General features: G+C 40.7%; 6 protein-coding genes across 6 annotated transcripts; all 6 read left to right on the top strand.

Moving 5' to 3' along the window:
* The first annotated feature begins 2,877 nt into the window (after window positions 1–2,877).
* LOC123474025 (protein FAM71E2-like) lies at window positions 2,878–3,564 on the top strand. The gene is made up of 2 exons (XM_045175811.1): window positions 2,878–3,252; window positions 3,328–3,564. Exons 1-2 carry the CDS (start codon window positions 3,244–3,246, stop codon window positions 3,562–3,564), a joined length of 246 nt encoding a protein of 81 aa, XP_045031746.1. The 5' UTR covers window positions 2,878–3,243.
* Window positions 3,565–3,674: 110 nt separating this feature from the next.
* Window positions 3,675–4,047, top strand: LOC123474024 (pupal cuticle protein Edg-78E-like). The gene has a single exon (XM_045175810.1). It carries the CDS (start codon window positions 3,690–3,692, stop codon window positions 3,957–3,959), a length of 270 nt encoding a protein of 89 aa, XP_045031745.1. The 5' UTR covers window positions 3,675–3,689; the 3' UTR covers window positions 3,960–4,047.
* Window positions 4,048–8,969: 4,922 nt separating this feature from the next.
* LOC123474023 (protein FAM71E2-like) lies at window positions 8,970–9,656 on the top strand. The gene is made up of 2 exons (XM_045175809.1): window positions 8,970–9,344; window positions 9,420–9,656. The coding sequence occupies exons 1-2, from the start codon at window positions 9,336–9,338 to the stop codon at window positions 9,654–9,656; spliced, it is 246 nt and encodes an 81-aa protein (XP_045031744.1). The 5' UTR covers window positions 8,970–9,335.
* Window positions 9,657–9,766: 110 nt separating this feature from the next.
* LOC123474022 (pupal cuticle protein Edg-78E-like) lies at window positions 9,767–10,139 on the top strand. The gene has a single exon (XM_045175808.1). It carries the CDS (start codon window positions 9,782–9,784, stop codon window positions 10,049–10,051), a length of 270 nt encoding a protein of 89 aa, XP_045031743.1. The 5' UTR covers window positions 9,767–9,781; the 3' UTR covers window positions 10,052–10,139.
* A 4,924-nt stretch (window positions 10,140–15,063) lies between these two features.
* On the top strand, window positions 15,064–15,750 carry LOC123474248 (protein FAM71E2-like). The gene is made up of 2 exons (XM_045176181.1): window positions 15,064–15,438; window positions 15,514–15,750. Exons 1-2 carry the CDS (start codon window positions 15,430–15,432, stop codon window positions 15,748–15,750), a joined length of 246 nt encoding a protein of 81 aa, XP_045032116.1. The 5' UTR covers window positions 15,064–15,429.
* Window positions 15,751–15,860: 110 nt separating this feature from the next.
* Window positions 15,861–16,233, top strand: LOC123474247 (pupal cuticle protein Edg-78E-like). Its single transcript, XM_045176180.1, has one exon. It carries the CDS (start codon window positions 15,876–15,878, stop codon window positions 16,143–16,145), a length of 270 nt encoding a protein of 89 aa, XP_045032115.1. The 5' UTR covers window positions 15,861–15,875; the 3' UTR covers window positions 16,146–16,233.
* The last annotated feature ends 1,678 nt before the right edge of the window (window positions 16,234–17,911 follow it).

Below are 17,911 nucleotides of genomic sequence, written 5' to 3'. Positions count from 1 at the left end.
TCGGCTCCAGATCATAATTATGAGGCATAGTAATTATCGTAGTGTTTTATATGACTATAAATTTACATACGCTGAAATTCAACATCCTTTATGACTTGATTTTGTTCGCCAGATCCCATACTACGCCAAATCATTTCACCTGCATTGCAGCAAGTGAAAAGCTAAACTTGATGCTTCGGCCAGTTTCGACATGAACGGGTTGGTAGCAACTAGCAAATTACCCTGACCTATTATTCAATCTTTATCGACCATATCACCAACAGCAGACTGGTTAAGACAAGAGTTTCACGATCCTGCTCGTTCCTGCGTTGGGTAAACTTGTTTTGCAAAAATGATCCACCACGGTCGTTTCCAATCGCCTATGACCCTGTCTGAGAGAACCTTGAAATCGAAATTCCCCGCATTGCTGGGAACAGGCCAATATCAAAGACTGCTATTAACCTGCCAACAGTTTCATTCTATACTGAACAGATAAGGCATGCATGTGCGTGAAAAAATATTCGGGTAAAGATTAAGTAACGATCATTGTTACACATTATTTATCCTTGAATTTTTATTCACGCACATGCAGGCTTTATTTAAATGAGCTATATCTAAGAATGAATAAAAAAGTGGGATCATCGGTCAAATTACCGGCCAGAGTCACCGGTAATCCGTGTTGACTCCTAGCTTCCTCCATTAAGGGGTACAGCGTTCGCTTTCAATCGAGCCAAGGTTATTCAGACTATATATGGATCCTTACACAGTCTTGAAGCCATTTTCGACCTGGAATTAGCGTCAGACAATCTCCAATGGTCCGACCACGTCCATCACCATACTAGGCCACCTTATACCATTCGCACATTTCTGCACCTATGGTATACTACAGTGTATGTTATATGATGAAACAAACAAAACAAAGATCATCTGCAGCTTACACAGTAAAAAAAGTATCAGTTAAAGCCAGAAAGGCAACTATCACTATACCATTCGGTCTTTTCACCTTAACTAGGAAAAGTTTCCTGTTATCAAAATGCATACCAATTTCTGTACTGTCAAAGTTGCTTTCAATAAAGTTGTGTTACAAGGCACTCCTATTTAATTGTGTCTTGAGTGTGGTCCTACATTGCACAACTTCTCCATTTTTAATAGTAAAAGTTCACAGTTTATTTTGCTATGGATATCACCAGTTCTGTTTCTGATCAAAGGCAGGTCCTTCTCTGGTGTTAAGTTCAAGTGAATCTGTAGAAATAACAATTCAGGAATGGCATGCTGTCCCACAACCAAATTTTTACCTCAAAGAACTCAAGACATGATTTTGGTTTTGTCTTCATCATTCTTAATATTAACTTAAATTATTCATTATTCAATTCTTAAATTATTCATTATTCTTAATTAAATTCTTTTCGTTCAATCATTAATTAGTTATTGCTGCGGAATGCTGTATGCGTAGTAATGAATAACTTATCTGATGCTAATTTCTGGTCGACGATGGATGAAAGAGTGACGCAAGGATTGGACAGTTTGAATGGCGTTGGATTATGACCACGTTGGCTGGTCACATTGGGAACAAACACTAAACTCTAAATAGAGGAAACTATAGGTGTCCACATCACTTATAAAGCGTGGATTAAATCTAATGCATATTCGACGTACACACCCACTCTTTTGTCGCGTGTTTTTAGACAGTCTCTGCTTCATATTAACACGTATTTTGTACCGATAGCACAAGAGGCGTCAGGGCATTAAGTACATGGATTTAAATAATTTATTCAGTCAGGATTTTCATAATTTAATAAATCTTATAGCCTTTGCCGTTGAAAGGGATGTGGACAGGGGCAACTGGGAGCTCGTATTCGTGGACGGGAGCGACGGGCAAGTGATCACCTTTTGGCTGGAAACCGGCTTCATCAGCGGCCCAGGTCAAAGTGAATTTCTGGCCTTCAGGGGAAACCCAGTAAGAGGATCCTTTGTTGGTGTTGCCTAGGACTTCACCGTACGATTCTTTGCCGTAAGAGTCGTAGGTGACTCCTTGCATCTTCTTCTGGACCTGAGACTCTTCACGGGTCGTGTAGTCAGACTGGGCATAGCTATGGATTGGAAGAATTATAATTTTTTGGTATGATTATTCTTAAATTAAGGAGTATTAAGAATGAAATTGACTTACCTCCATTGGCTGCTGCCATCGAGGTTGCGCTCGTCAGATTGGCTGGTGATTGTAATGTCAGCGTATTTGTTATCCTTGTTGTAGGCCGGTGCGGGGTAGGCTGGTGCGGGGTAGGCTGGTGCGGGGTAGGCTGGTGAGGGGTAGCTAGGAGTAGGGTACTTTGGTGCCGGGTAGCTTGGGGCAGGGTAGCTGGGAGCTTTGTATTCCGGCTTGTAGCTGGAAGGTGCAGCGGCAGCAACAGCCAAGAAAGCGGCAATGAAGAACTGTCGGAAAATGTCGTGTTAAATTTTTTTAAGTTTTTTTTTCTGCACAGTGTGTATACGGGATAAAATGTCTTACCAGCTTCATGTTGTACTAGGATAGTTTGATAGACAACTGATGGTTTTAGTCCTCCCATCCTGGACTTATATAGTCGAGTGAGTGGTAAACAACATTCAGTTGACCTATTTGTTTTGGCAGCTTGATTTCGCTCGAGCAAATTAGGTTTGGGCGTTGGATAAAATACCTTACTTTCGCTTTTTACGTTAGCCACAGTGCGTTCTTTTTTCTTTGGCTGAAGAAGGTTCCTTTTATCATTCTTGGTTTATAGATGTTGAATTAAAACTGATCAGTCTTGATCGGAATTGCAAATTATTTGCTTATCACGAATTTTTTTTGTGAACCGCGGCTGCAATACTGCCAAGATGCAAATAGTTTTGCTTTTGGGAAAGGCAATTTTTAGCTAAGCGTAGTCACATATTTCTATGAAATCAATACACATTGTACGTTAATTTTACTGAAATCAGGTAAACGAATGATAATTTAATCAATTATAAAATCATCAGTTGGTGGTGACAAGCAAAAATTCTGAAGGATAATTATCAGCATATTGCGTTCGGTTTCTACTTATCGAATACAATCACTGCATTGCAAGGACCATGACCTGCAATGCGAACCAAATAAGTTAACCACGACAAGGTGGTGATTGCCGCTTTCAAAACTAAAGTATATGGAAACAAAATGAAAATGGAAGACACACCCGATATTTCGTCGGCTATATAACGCCGTCCGAAGGTGATTGAAGACATCAGTTGTTCAACTCTTCAACCATTCTCAACATGAAACTAGTAAATATAATTTCTTTTGATTGGTTTAGTTTAATATTTCATCGCTTAATGAGAAGTTTCGATTTCTTTTCATAGTTTGTCATCGCCGCTGTTTTGGCTGTTGCTGCCGCTGCTCCTTCCAGCTACAAGCCGGAATACAAAGCTCCCAGCTACCCAGCGCCAAGCGACCCCGCACCGGCCTACCCCGCACCGGCCTACCCCGCACCGGCCTACCCCGCACCGGCCTACAACAAGGATAACAAATACGCTGACATTACAATCACCAGCCAATCTGACGAGCGCAACCTCGATGGCAGCAGCCAATGGAGGTAAGTCAATTTCATTCTTAATACTCCTTAATTTAAGAATAATCATACCAAAAAATTATAATTCTTCCAATCCATAGCTATGCCCAGTCTGACTACACGACCCGTGAAGAGTCTCAGGTCCAGAAGAAGATGCAAGGAGTCACCTACGACTCTTACGGCAAAGAATCGTACGGTGAAGTCCTAGGCAACACCAACAAAGGATCCTCTTACTGGGTTTCCCCTGAAGGCCAGAAATTCACTTTGACCTGGACTGCTGACGAAGCTGGATTCCAGCCCAAAGGTGATCACTTGCCCGTCGCTCCCGTCCATGAATACGAGCTCCCAGTTGCTCCAGTCCACGAGTACGAACTCCCAGTCGCCCCTGCCCTCCCTTATTCGCGCACTGGACCCGGTTACTAAGTTAAGAACGTTTCCTTTGTAAAATTTGTATGGCATGAACCATGTAAGTGTAACTTATTTCTTCAAATAAACGCAAATTATGTTTTGATATCCCTATAAAGGGCAATGATCTGAGTAGTCTAAACAAGTTTTGCAGTATACGAATGGAACTTCGATACAAGTAGCAGAACGCCTTGACTAGCGCAGTTATTACCTTAGCTCCATCGCCTAGTTTCCTTACCAAAATAAGAGGATGAAGAGTGAACAGGTTTATCATTCCTCGAGTGACGTCCTCAAACTGGATTCGTTCGAGCTAAAATCCCAGCGACTATTCGAACTCGATTTACGAGAAAACAACGAACCTTTTATTAATCCATTAGGAGTTGAAAGATTCCTGTATGGTCAGTTCGATTTGCACCTGAATTATATTACGAGAATACAACAGCATTTACCAGACAGTGACATAATCCGTTCACGCAGGAATCGTTTCCACTGTATTCTGTCACTCATCGAAAACAAAGCGACGAGGACAGTACCGGTTTCACTGCATCAACCAACCTGCTAATCACTTTTACTCCCAATAAATTGGCAACGGGATGGGCCGAACAACAGGAATCAAAAGGTTCAATTCAACGTGCTACTCACGTGCCACCTAGTGTCAACTGAAGAGAACCTTCCCGGTCTTACGGCGGGACTGATACACGTTCCATTCACGATCCGTGATTAGACCATATACGATTTTTCTATTCTGGCGTTTTTCATAAGTATTTATTTTTCTGGCATAAAAATGATTCTATTCAATAGATAATAAAAGAAGTAATGAATAAAGTTCATTTGTTATTATTGTCAATTCAGTTTATTTTGTTTGCGAAATTTAACATTATACGTCAACTTGTGTCATAAAGAGCTGTAGATGGTTAGATCATCTATGGTACAGTATAAAAGACTTGATAAACCGATTCACGTTTGGTAACGGTGTTGGTTCGCTAGCATCGTTACTATGGGTGATATCATATGCGTTACTAATGAGTGCTTATCTAATGCTAATTGCAGGTCGACTATGGATGAAAGAGTGACGCAAGCGCAAGGGTCAGGACAGTTTGAATAACGATTGAATAACGATGGGACCACACTGGCTGGTTACATGGAAAGCAAAGGCTATAAACTCCAAATGGAGGAAATTAGGTGTCCACATGAATTATAAACGGTGGATTAATAGGACGACCAAACCCACTCTTTTTTCATGTTCTCTGCATTTAACCTTCACAAATATTTTGTTATTATGTTTTATATAAATCAGGCAGAAATGTAAATAAATTCTTGTCGTGACCCTCCGACTGCTCGAAGTTGCGGTGATGCAGCTTTAAGAAGTCGGAATGAGCTGCTGCGAGTTCTTCTAAGTTAATGTCCGTTAGGGTATTAAATTTTGCTACTGATTGATCCAAACGCATGGAGGGGAAATAGGCAATAATTACCTAGCAGAGTTGTAGCTTCTCGGAATGGCCGAACCCAAAAATATAAAAGAAACAAGCACCAGTGGCGATAGGGCGAAGGAAAAACAATCACTTGTGGCGATAAAGAAAAGTGGTGTCTAAAAATGCGTAAAAATGATGACCCCTTCACTTGTAAAAATTGTATTCGATTAGTTCTCTCATATTTACGAAAATTATAATCAGTTCCATTAAGTTTTGATGTGTAAACCTGCACGATACTTCGCTAGCTTTACTAATTTTTCTTTTCTTTTTGGTGCGACATTTTCGAGAAAATGCATTTTTTAAAGTAGAGAATTCCCCACACATCGGAACTGAGGGAGTGAGGGAAGGGGGATAAAATATCCATGATGGCCGCTTCCACTTTTCAGCTTCTACCTCCAAATCTATTCGCCGACATAAAGCAAATAGACACTTACACCGCACCCGAGCAGTTCAACTCTTCCATCTCTGTGATTTCGGTAGTTCCAGAGTGCACAGTCGAATATTGTGTGTTGTGCTTCTCGTTTTCAACAACAAGAATTGTGGATTTTTTCATTCTCGAGCTAAATTAAATGTGTGTAAATGATTGGCAACATGTAACTCTTGAATTTGTGAGAATGTCCTTCTTTTTGAACCGCCATTTAATCAGTACTACCTGTTTCATCTGAAACTTACAGGATGCCGTCGGCTCCAGATCATAATTATGAGGCATAGTAATTATCGTAGTGTTTTATATGACTATAAATTTACATACGCTGAAATTCAACATCCTTTATGACTTGATTTTGTTCGCCAGATCCCATACTACGCCAAATCATTTCACCTGCATTGCAGCAAGTGAAAAGCTAAACTTGATGCTTCGGCCAGTTTCGACATGAACGGGTTGGTAGCAACTAGCAAATTACCCTGACCTATTATTCAATCTTTATCGACCATATCACCAACAGCAGACTGGTTAAGACAAGAGTTTCACGATCCTGCTCGTTCCTGCGTTGGGTAAACTTGTTTTGCAAAAATGATCCACCACGGTCGTTTCCAATCGCCTATGACCCTGTCTGAGAGAACCTTGAAATCGAAATTCCCCGCATTGCTGGGAACAGGCCAATATCAAAGACTGCTATTAACCTGCCAACAGTTTCATTCTATACTGAACAGATAAGGCATGCATGTGCGTGAAAAAATATTCGGGTAAAGATTAAGTAACGATCATTGTTACACATTATTTATCCTTGAATTTTTATTCACGCACATGCAGGCTTTATTTAAATGAGCTATATCTAAGAATGAATAAAAAAGTGGGATCATCGGTCAAATTACCGGCCAGAGTCACCGGTAATCCGTGTTGACTCCTAGCTTCCTCCATTAAGGGGTACAGCGTTCGCTTTCAATCGAGCCAAGGTTATTCAGACTATATATGGATCCTTACACAGTCTTGAAGCCATTTTCGACCTGGAATTAGCGTCAGACAATCTCCAATGGTCCGACCACGTCCATCACCATACTAGGCCACCTTATACCATTCGCACATTTCTGCACCTATGGTATACTACAGTGTATGTTATATGATGAAACAAACAAAACAAAGATCATCTGCAGCTTACACAGTAAAAAAGTATCAGTTAAAGCCAGAAAGGCAACTATCACTATACCATTCGGTCTTTTCACCTTAACTAGGAAAAGTTTCCTGTTATCAAAATGCATACCAATTTCTGTACTGTCAAAGTTGCTTTCAATAAAGTTGTGTTACAAGGCACTCCTATTTAATTGTGTCTTGAGTGTGGTCCTACATTGCACAACTTCTCCATTTTTAATAGTAAAAGTTCACAGTTTATTTTGCTATGGATATCACCAGTTCTGTTTCTGATCAAAGGCAGGTCCTTCTCTGGTGTTAAGTTCAAGTGAATCTGTAGAAATAACAATTCAGGAATGGCATGCTGTCCCACAACCAAATTTTTACCTCAAAGAACTCAAGACATGATTTTGGTTTTGTCTTCATCATTCTTAATATTAACTTAAATTATTCATTATTCAATTCTTAAATTATTCATTATTCTTAATTAAATTCTTTTCGTTCAATCATTAATTAGTTATTGCTGCGGAATGCTGTATGCGTAGTAATGAATAACTTATCTGATGCTAATTTCTGGTCGACGATGGATGAAAGAGTGACGCAAGGATTGGACAGTTTGAATGGCGTTGGATTATGACCACGTTGGCTGGTCACATTGGGAACAAACACTAAACTCTAAATAGAGGAAACTATAGGTGTCCACATCACTTATAAAGCGTGGATTAAATCTAATGCATATTCGACGTACACACCCACTCTTTTGTCGCGTGTTTTTAGACAGTCTCTGCTTCATATTAACACGTATTTTGTACCGATAGCACAAGAGGCGTCAGGGCATTAAGTACATGGATTTAAATAATTTATTCAGTCAGGATTTTCATAATTTAATAAATCTTATAGCCTTTGCCGTTGAAAGGGATGTGGACAGGGGCAACTGGGAGCTCGTATTCGTGGACGGGAGCGACGGGCAAGTGATCACCTTTTGGCTGGAAACCGGCTTCATCAGCGGCCCAGGTCAAAGTGAATTTCTGGCCTTCAGGGGAAACCCAGTAAGAGGATCCTTTGTTGGTGTTGCCTAGGACTTCACCGTACGATTCTTTGCCGTAAGAGTCGTAGGTGACTCCTTGCATCTTCTTCTGGACCTGAGACTCTTCACGGGTCGTGTAGTCAGACTGGGCATAGCTATGGATTGGAAGAATTATAATTTTTTGGTATGATTATTCTTAAATTAAGGAGTATTAAGAATGAAATTGACTTACCTCCATTGGCTGCTGCCATCGAGGTTGCGCTCGTCAGATTGGCTGGTGATTGTAATGTCAGCGTATTTGTTATCCTTGTTGTAGGCCGGTGCGGGGTAGGCTGGTGCGGGGTAGGCTGGTGCGGGGTAGGCTGGTGAGGGGTAGCTAGGAGTAGGGTACTTTGGTGCCGGGTAGCTTGGGGCAGGGTAGCTGGGAGCTTTGTATTCCGGCTTGTAGCTGGAAGGTGCAGCGGCAGCAACAGCCAAGAAAGCGGCAATGAAGAACTGTCGGAAAATGTCGTGTTAAATTTTTTTAAGTTTTTTTTCTGCACAGTGTGTATACGGGATAAAATGTCTTACCAGCTTCATGTTGTACTAGGATAGTTTGATAGACAACTGATGGTTTTAGTCCTCCCATCCTGGACTTATATAGTCGAGTGAGTGGTAAACAACATTCAGTTGACCTATTTGTTTTGGCAGCTTGATTTCGCTCGAGCAAATTAGGTTTGGGCGTTGGATAAAATACCTTACTTTCGCTTTTTACGTTAGCCACAGTGCGTTCTTTTTTCTTTGGCTGAAGAAGGTTCCTTTTATCATTCTTGGTTTATAGATGTTGAATTAAAACTGATCAGTCTTGATCGGAATTGCAAATTATTTGCTTATCACGAATTTTTTTTGTGAACCGCGGCTGCAATACTGCCAAGATGCAAATAGTTTTGCTTTTGGGAAAGGCAATTTTTAGCTAAGCGTAGTCACATATTTCTATGAAATCAATACACATTGTACGTTAATTTTACTGAAATCAGGTAAACGAATGATAATTTAATCAATTATAAAATCATCAGTTGGTGGTGACAAGCAAAAATTCTGAAGGATAATTATCAGCATATTGCGTTCGGTTTCTACTTATCGAATACAATCACTGCATTGCAAGGACCATGACCTGCAATGCGAACCAAATAAGTTAACCACGACAAGGTGGTGATTGCCGCTTTCAAAACTAAAGTATATGGAAACAAAATGAAAATGGAAGACACACCCGATATTTCGTCGGCTATATAACGCCGTCCGAAGGTGATTGAAGACATCAGTTGTTCAACTCTTCAACCATTCTCAACATGAAACTAGTAAATATAATTTCTTTTGATTGGTTTAGTTTAATATTTCATCGCTTAATGAGAAGTTTCGATTTCTTTTCATAGTTTGTCATCGCCGCTGTTTTGGCTGTTGCTGCCGCTGCTCCTTCCAGCTACAAGCCGGAATACAAAGCTCCCAGCTACCCAGCGCCAAGCGACCCCGCACCGGCCTACCCCGCACCGGCCTACCCCGCACCGGCCTACCCCGCACCGGCCTACAACAAGGATAACAAATACGCTGACATTACAATCACCAGCCAATCTGACGAGCGCAACCTCGATGGCAGCAGCCAATGGAGGTAAGTCAATTTCATTCTTAATACTCCTTAATTTAAGAATAATCATACCAAAAAATTATAATTCTTCCAATCCATAGCTATGCCCAGTCTGACTACACGACCCGTGAAGAGTCTCAGGTCCAGAAGAAGATGCAAGGAGTCACCTACGACTCTTACGGCAAAGAATCGTACGGTGAAGTCCTAGGCAACACCAACAAAGGATCCTCTTACTGGGTTTCCCCTGAAGGCCAGAAATTCACTTTGACCTGGACTGCTGACGAAGCTGGATTCCAGCCCAAAGGTGATCACTTGCCCGTCGCTCCCGTCCATGAATACGAGCTCCCAGTTGCTCCAGTCCACGAGTACGAACTCCCAGTCGCCCCTGCCCTCCCTTATTCGCGCACTGGACCCGGTTACTAAGTTAAGAACGTTTCCTTTGTAAAATTTGTATGGCATGAACCATGTAAGTGTAACTTATTTCTTCAAATAAACGCAAATTATGTTTTGATATCCCTATAAAGGGCAATGATCTGAGTAGTCTAAACAAGTTTTGCAGTATACGAATGGAACTTCGATACAAGTAGCAGAACGCCTTGACTAGCGCAGTTATTACCTTAGCTCCATCGCCTAGTTTCCTTACCAAAATAAGAGGATGAAGAGTGAACAGGTTTATCATTCCTCGAGTGACGTCCTCAAACTGGATTCGTTCGAGCTAAAATCCCAGCGACTATTCGAACTCGATTTACGAGAAAACAACGAACCTTTTATTAATCCATTAGGAGTTGAAAGATTCCTGTATGGTCAGTTCGATTTGCACCTGAATTATATTACGAGAATACAACAGCATTTACCAGACAGTGACATAATCCGTTCACGCAGGAATCGTTTCCACTGTATTCTGTCACTCATCGAAAACAAAGCGACGAGGACAGTACCGGTTTCACTGCATCAACCAACCTGCTAATCACTTTTACTCCCAATAAATTGGCAACGGGATGGGCCGAACAACAGGAATCAAAGGTTCAATTCAACGTGCTACTCACGTGCCACCTAGTGTCAACTGAAGAGAACCTTCCCGGTCTTACGGCGGGACTGATACACGTTCCATTCACGATCCGTGATTAGACCATATACGATTTTTCTATTCTGGCGTTTTTCATAAGTATTTATTTTTCTGGCATAAAAATGATTCTATTCAATAGATAATAAAAGAAGTAATGAATAAAGTTCATTTGTTATTATTGTCAATTCAGTTTATTTTGTTTGCGAAATTTAACATTATACGTCAACTTGTGTCATAAAGAGCTGTAGATGGTTAGATCATCTATGGTACAGTATAAAAGACTTGATAAACCGATTCACGTTTGGTAACGGTGTTGGTTCGCTAGCATCGTTACTATGGGTGATATCATATGCGTTACTAATGAGTGCTTATCTAATGCTAATTGCAGGTCGACTATGGATGAAAGAGTGACGCAAGCGCAAGGGTCAGGACAGTTTGAATAACGATTGAATAACGATGGGACCACACTGGCTGGTTACATGGAAAGCAAAGGCTATAAACTCCAAATGGAGGAAATTAGGTGTCCACATGAATTATAAACGGTGGATTAATAGGACGACCAAACCCACTCTTTTTTCATGTTCTCTGCATTTAACCTTCACAAATATTTTGTTATTATGTTTTATATAAATCAGGCAGAAATGTAAATAAATTCTTGTCGTGACCCTCCGACTGCTCGAAGTTGCGGTGATGCAGCTTTAAGAAGTCGGAATGAGCTGCTGCGAGTTCTTCTAAGTTAATGTCCGTTAGGGTATTAAATTTTGCTACTGATTGATCCAAACGCATGGAGGGGAAATAGGCAATAATTACCTAGCAGAGTTGTAGCTTCTCGGAATGGCCGAACCCAAAAATATAAAAAGAAACAAGCACCAGTGGCGATAGGGCGAAGGAAAAACAATCACTTGTGGCGATAAAGAAAAGTGGTGTCTAAAAATGCGTAAAAATGATGACCCCCTTCACTTGTAAAAATTGTATTCGATTAGTTCTCTCATATTTACGAAAATTATAATCAGTTCCATTAAGTTTTGATGTGTAAACCTGCACGATACTTCGCTAGCTTTACTAATTTTTCTTTTCTTTTTGGTGCGACATTTTCGAGAAAATGCATTTTTTAAAGTAGAGAATTCCCCACACATCGGAACTGAGGGAGTGAGGGAAGGGGGATAAAATATCCATGATGGCCGCTTCCACTTTTCAGCTTCTACCTCCAAATCTATTCGCCGACATAAAGCAAATAGACACTTACACCGCACCCGAGCAGTTCAACTCTTCCATCTCTGTGATTTCGGTAGTTCCAGAGTGCACAGTCGAATATTGTGTGTTGTGCTTCTCGTTTTCAACAACAAGAATTGTGGATTTTTTCATTCTCGAGCTAAATTAAATGTGTGTAAATGATTGGCAACATGTAACTCTTGAATTTGTGAGAATGTCCTTCTTTTTGAACCGCCATTTAATCAGTACTACCTGTTTCATCTGAAACTTACAGGATGCCGTCGGCTCCAGATCATAATTATGAGGCATAGTAATTATCGTAGTGTTTTATATGACTATAAATTTACATACGCTGAAATTCAACATCCTTTATGACTTGATTTTGTTCGCCAGATCCCATACTACGCCAAATCATTTCACCTGCATTGCAGCAAGTGAAAAGCTAAACTTGATGCTTCGGCCAGTTTCGACATGAACGGGTTGGTAGCAACTAGCAAATTACCCTGACCTATTATTCAATCTTTATCGACCATATCACCAACAGCAGACTGGTTAAGACAAGAGTTTCACGATCCTGCTCGTTCCTGCGTTGGGTAAACTTGTTTTGCAAAAATGATCCACCACGGTCGTTTCCAATCGCCTATGACCCTGTCTGAGAGAACCTTGAAATCGAAATTCCCCGCATTGCTGGGAACAGGCCAATATCAAAGACTGCTATTAACCTGCCAACAGTTTCATTCTATACTGAACAGATAAGGCATGCATGTGCGTGAAAAAATATTCGGGTAAAGATTAAGTAACGATCATTGTTACACATTATTTATCCTTGAATTTTTATTCACGCACATGCAGGCTTTATTTAAATGAGCTATATCTAAGAATGAATAAAAAAGTGGGATCATCGGTCAAATTACCGGCCAGAGTCACCGGTAATCCGTGTTGACTCCTAGCTTCCTCCATTAAGGGGTACAGCGTTCGCTTTCAATCGAGCCAAGGTTATTCAGACTATATATGGATCCTTACACAGTCTTGAAGCCATTTTCGACCTGGAATTAGCGTCAGACAATCTCCAATGGTCCGACCACGTCCATCACCATACTAGGCCACCTTATACCATTCGCACATTTCTGCACCTATGGTATACTACAGTGTATGTTATATGATGAAACAAACAAAACAAAGATCATCTGCAGCTTACACAGTAAAAAAGTATCAGTTAAAGCCAGAAAGGCAACTATCACTATACCATTCGGTCTTTTCACCTTAACTAGGAAAAGTTTCCTGTTATCAAAATGCATACCAATTTCTGTACTGTCAAAGTTGCTTTCAATAAAGTTGTGTTACAAGGCACTCCTATTTAATTGTGTCTTGAGTGTGGTCCTACATTGCACAACTTCTCCATTTTTAATAGTAAAAGTTCACAGTTTATTTTGCTATGGATATCACCAGTTCTGTTTCTGATCAAAGGCAGGTCCTTCTCTGGTGTTAAGTTCAAGTGAATCTGTAGAAATAACAATTCAGGAATGGCATGCTGTCCCACAACCAAATTTTTACCTCAAAGAACTCAAGACATGATTTTGGTTTTGTCTTCATCATTCTTAATATTAACTTAAATTATTCATTATTCAATTCTTAAATTATTCATTATTCTTAATTAAATTCTTTTCGTTCAATCATTAATTAGTTATTGCTGCGGAATGCTGTATGCGTAGTAATGAATAACTTATCTGATGCTAATTTCTGGTCGACGATGGATGAAAGAGTGACGCAAGGATTGGACAGTTTGAATGGCGTTGGATTATGACCACGTTGGCTGGTCACATTGGGAACAAACACTAAACTCTAAATAGAGGAAACTATAGGTGTCCACATCACTTATAAAGCGTGGATTAAATCTAATGCATATTCGACGTACACACCCACTCTTTTGTCGCGTGTTTTTAGACAGTCTCTGCTTCATATTAACACGTATTTTGTACCGATAGCACAAGAGGCGTCAGGGCATTAAGTACATGGATTTAAATAATTTATTCAGTCAGGATTTTCATAATTTAATAAATCTTATAGCCTTTGCCGTTGAAAGGGATGTGGACAGGGGCAACTGGGAGCTCGTATTCGTGGACGGGAGCGACGGGCAAGTGATCACCTTTTGGCTGGAAACCGGCTTCATCAGCGGCCCAGGTCAAAGTGAATTTCTGGCCTTCAGGGGAAACCCAGTAAGAGGATCCTTTGTTGGTGTTGCCTAGGACTTCACCGTACGATTCTTTGCCGTAAGAGTCGTAGGTGACTCCTTGCATCTTCTTCTGGACCTGAGACTCTTCACGGGTCGTGTAGTCAGACTGGGCATAGCTATGGATTGGAAGAATTATAATTTTTTGGTATGATTATTCTTAAATTAAGGAGTATTAAGAATGAAATTGACTTACCTCCATTGGCTGCTGCCATCGAGGTTGCGCTCGTCAGATTGGCTGGTGATTGTAATGTCAGCGTATTTGTTATCCTTGTTGTAGGCCGGTGCGGGGTAGGCTGGTGCGGGGTAGGCTGGTGCGGGGTAGGCTGGTGAGGGGTAGCTAGGAGTAGGGTACTTTGGTGCCGGGTAGCTTGGGGCAGGGTAGCTGGGAGCTTTGTATTCCGGCTTGTAGCTGGAAGGTGCAGCGGCAGCAACAGCCAAGAAAGCGGCAATGAAGAACTGTCGGAAAATGTCGTGTTAAATTTTTTTAAGTTTTTTTTTCTGCACAGTGTGTATACGGGATAAAATGTCTTACCAGCTTCATGTTGTACTAGGATAGTTTGATAGACAACTGATGGTTTTAGTCCTCCCATCCTGGACTTATATAGTCGAGTGAGTGGTAAACAACATTCAGTTGACCTATTTGTTTTGGCAGCTTGATTTCGCTCGAGCAAATTAGGTTTGGGCGTTGGATAAAATACCTTACTTTCGCTTTTTACGTTAGCCACAGTGCGTTCTTTTTTCTTTGGCTGAAGAAGGTTCCTTTTATCATTCTTGGTTTATAGATGTTGAATTAAAACTGATCAGTCTTGATCGGAATTGCAAATTATTTGCTTATCACGAATTTTTTTTGTGAACCGCGGCTGCAATACTGCCAAGATGCAAATAGTTTTGCTTTTGGGAAAGGCAATTTTTAGCTAAGCGTAGTCACATATTTCTATGAAATCAATACACATTGTACGTTAATTTTACTGAAATCAGGTAAACGAATGATAATTTAATCAATTATAAAATCATCAGTTGGTGGTGACAAGCAAAAATTCTGAAGGATAATTATCAGCATATTGCGTTCGGTTTCTACTTATCGAATACAATCACTGCATTGCAAGGACCATGACCTGCAATGCGAACCAAATAAGTTAACCACGACAAGGTGGTGATTGCCGCTTTCAAAACTAAAGTATATGGAAACAAAATGAAAATGGAAGACACACCCGATATTTCGTCGGCTATATAACGCCGTCCGAAGGTGATTGAAGACATCAGTTGTTCAACTCTTCAACCATTCTCAACATGAAACTAGTAAATATAATTTCTTTTGATTGGTTTAGTTTAATATTTCATCGCTTAATGAGAAGTTTCGATTTCTTTTCATAGTTTGTCATCGCCGCTGTTTTGGCTGTTGCTGCCGCTGCTCCTTCCAGCTACAAGCCGGAATACAAAGCTCCCAGCTACCCAGCGCCAAGCGACCCCGCACCGGCCTACCCCGCACCGGCCTACCCCGCACCGGCCTACCCCGCACCGGCCTACAACAAGGATAACAAATACGCTGACATTACAATCACCAGCCAATCTGACGAGCGCAACCTCGATGGCAGCAGCCAATGGAGGTAAGTCAATTTCATTCTTAATACTCCTTAATTTAAGAATAATCATACCAAAAAATTATAATTCTTCCAATCCATAGCTATGCCCAGTCTGACTACACGACCCGTGAAGAGTCTCAGGTCCAGAAGAAGATGCAAGGAGTCACCTACGACTCTTACGGCAAAGAATCGTACGGTGAAGTCCTAGGCAACACCAACAAAGGATCCTCTTACTGGGTTTCCCCTGAAGGCCAGAAATTCACTTTGACCTGGACTGCTGACGAAGCTGGATTCCAGCCCAAAGGTGATCACTTGCCCGTCGCTCCCGTCCATGAATACGAGCTCCCAGTTGCTCCAGTCCACGAGTACGAACTCCCAGTCGCCCCTGCCCTCCCTTATTCGCGCACTGGACCCGGTTACTAAGTTAAGAACGTTTCCTTTGTAAAATTTGTATGGCATGAACCATGTAAGTGTAACTTATTTCTTCAAATAAACGCAAATTATGTTTTGATATCCCTATAAAGGGCAATGATCTGAGTAGTCTAAACAAGTTTTGCAGTATACGAATGGAACTTCGATACAAGTAGCAGAACGCCTTGACTAGCGCAGTTATTACCTTAGCTCCATCGCCTAGTTTCCTTACCAAAATAAGAGGATGAAGAGTGAACAGGTTTATCATTCCTCGAGTGACGTCCTCAAACTGGATTCGTTCGAGCTAAAATCCCAGCGACTATTCGAACTCGATTTACGAGAAAACAACGAACCTTTTATTAATCCATTAGGAGTTGAAAGATTCCTGTATGGTCAGTTCGATTTGCACCTGAATTATATTACGAGAATACAACAGCATTTACCAGACAGTGACATAATCCGTTCACGCAGGAATCGTTTCCACTGTATTCTGTCACTCATCGAAAACAAAGCGACGAGGACAGTACCGGTTTCACTGCATCAACCAACCTGCTAATCACTTTTACTCCCAATAAATTGGCAACGGGATGGGCCGAACAACAGGAATCAAAAGGTTCAATTCAACGTGCTACTCACGTGCCACCTAGTGTCAACTGAAGAGAACCTTCCCGGTCTTACGGCGGGACTGATACACGTTCCATTCACGATCCGTGATTAGACCATATACGATTTTTCTATTCTGGCGTTTTTCATAAGTATTTATTTTTCTGGCATAAAAATGATTCTATTCAATAGATAATAAAAGAAGTAATGAATAAAGTTCATTTGTTATTATTGTCAATTCAGTTTATTTTGTTTGCGAAATTTAACATTATACGTCAACTTGTGTCATAAAGAGCTGTAGATGGTTAGATCATCTATGGTACAGTATAAAAGACTTGATAAACCGATTCACGTTTGGTAACGGTGTTGGTTCGCTAGCATCGTTACTATGGGTGATATCATATGCGTTACTAATGAGTGCTTATCTAATGCTAATTGCAGGTCGACTATGGATGAAAGAGTGACGCAAGCGCAAGGGTCAGGACAGTTTGAATAACGATTGAATAACGATGGGACCACACTGGCTGGTTACATGGAAAGCAAAGGCTATAAACTCCAAATGGAGGAAATTAGGTGTCCACATGAATTATAAACGGTGGATTAATAGGACGACCAAACCCACTCTTTTTCATGTTCTCTGCATTTAACCTTCACAAATATTTTGTTATTATGTTTTATATAAATCAGGCAGAAATGTAAATAAATTCTTGTCGTGACCCTCCGACTGCTCGAAGTTGCGGTGATGCAGCTTTAAGAAGTCGGAATGAGCTGCTGCGAGTTCTTCTAAGTTAATGTCCGTTAGGGTATTAAATTTTGCTACTGATTGATCCAAACGCATGGAGGGGAAATAGGCAATAATTACCTAGCAGAGTTGTAGCTTCTCGGAATGGCCGAACCCAAAAATATAAAAAGAAACAAGCACCAGTGGCGATAGGGCGAAGGAAAAACAATCACTTGTGGCGATAAAGAAAAGTGGTGTCTAAAAATGCGTAAAAATGATGACCCCCTTCACTTGTAAAAATTGTATTCGATTAGTTCTCTCATATTTACGAAAATTATAATCAGTTCCATTAAGTTTTGATGTGTAAACCTGCACGATACTTCGCTAGCTTTACTAATTTTTCTTTTCTTTTTGGTGCGACATTTTCGAGAAAATGCATTTTTTAAAGTAGAGA

The sequence above is a fragment of the Daphnia magna genome, linkage group LG7 (assembly GCF_020631705.1).
Source record: "Daphnia magna isolate NIES linkage group LG7, ASM2063170v1.1, whole genome shotgun sequence".
NCBI classification, from domain to species: domain Eukaryota; kingdom Metazoa; phylum Arthropoda; class Branchiopoda; order Diplostraca; family Daphniidae; genus Daphnia; species Daphnia magna.
The sequence above is the reverse complement of the archived record's forward strand: the minus strand, read 5'-3'. Positions and strand labels throughout refer to the sequence as shown.

Excerpts from the sequence above, each read along its gene's own strand:
- LOC123474024 (XM_045175810.1), top strand. The coding sequence starts at position 3,690 with ATGCAAGGAGTCACCTACGACTCTTACGGCAAAGAATCGTACGGTGAA.
- LOC123474022 (XM_045175808.1), top strand. The coding sequence starts at position 9,782 with ATGCAAGGAGTCACCTACGACTCTTACGGCAAAGAATCGTACGGTGAA.
- LOC123474247 (XM_045176180.1), top strand. The coding sequence starts at position 15,876 with ATGCAAGGAGTCACCTACGACTCTTACGGCAAAGAATCGTACGGTGAA.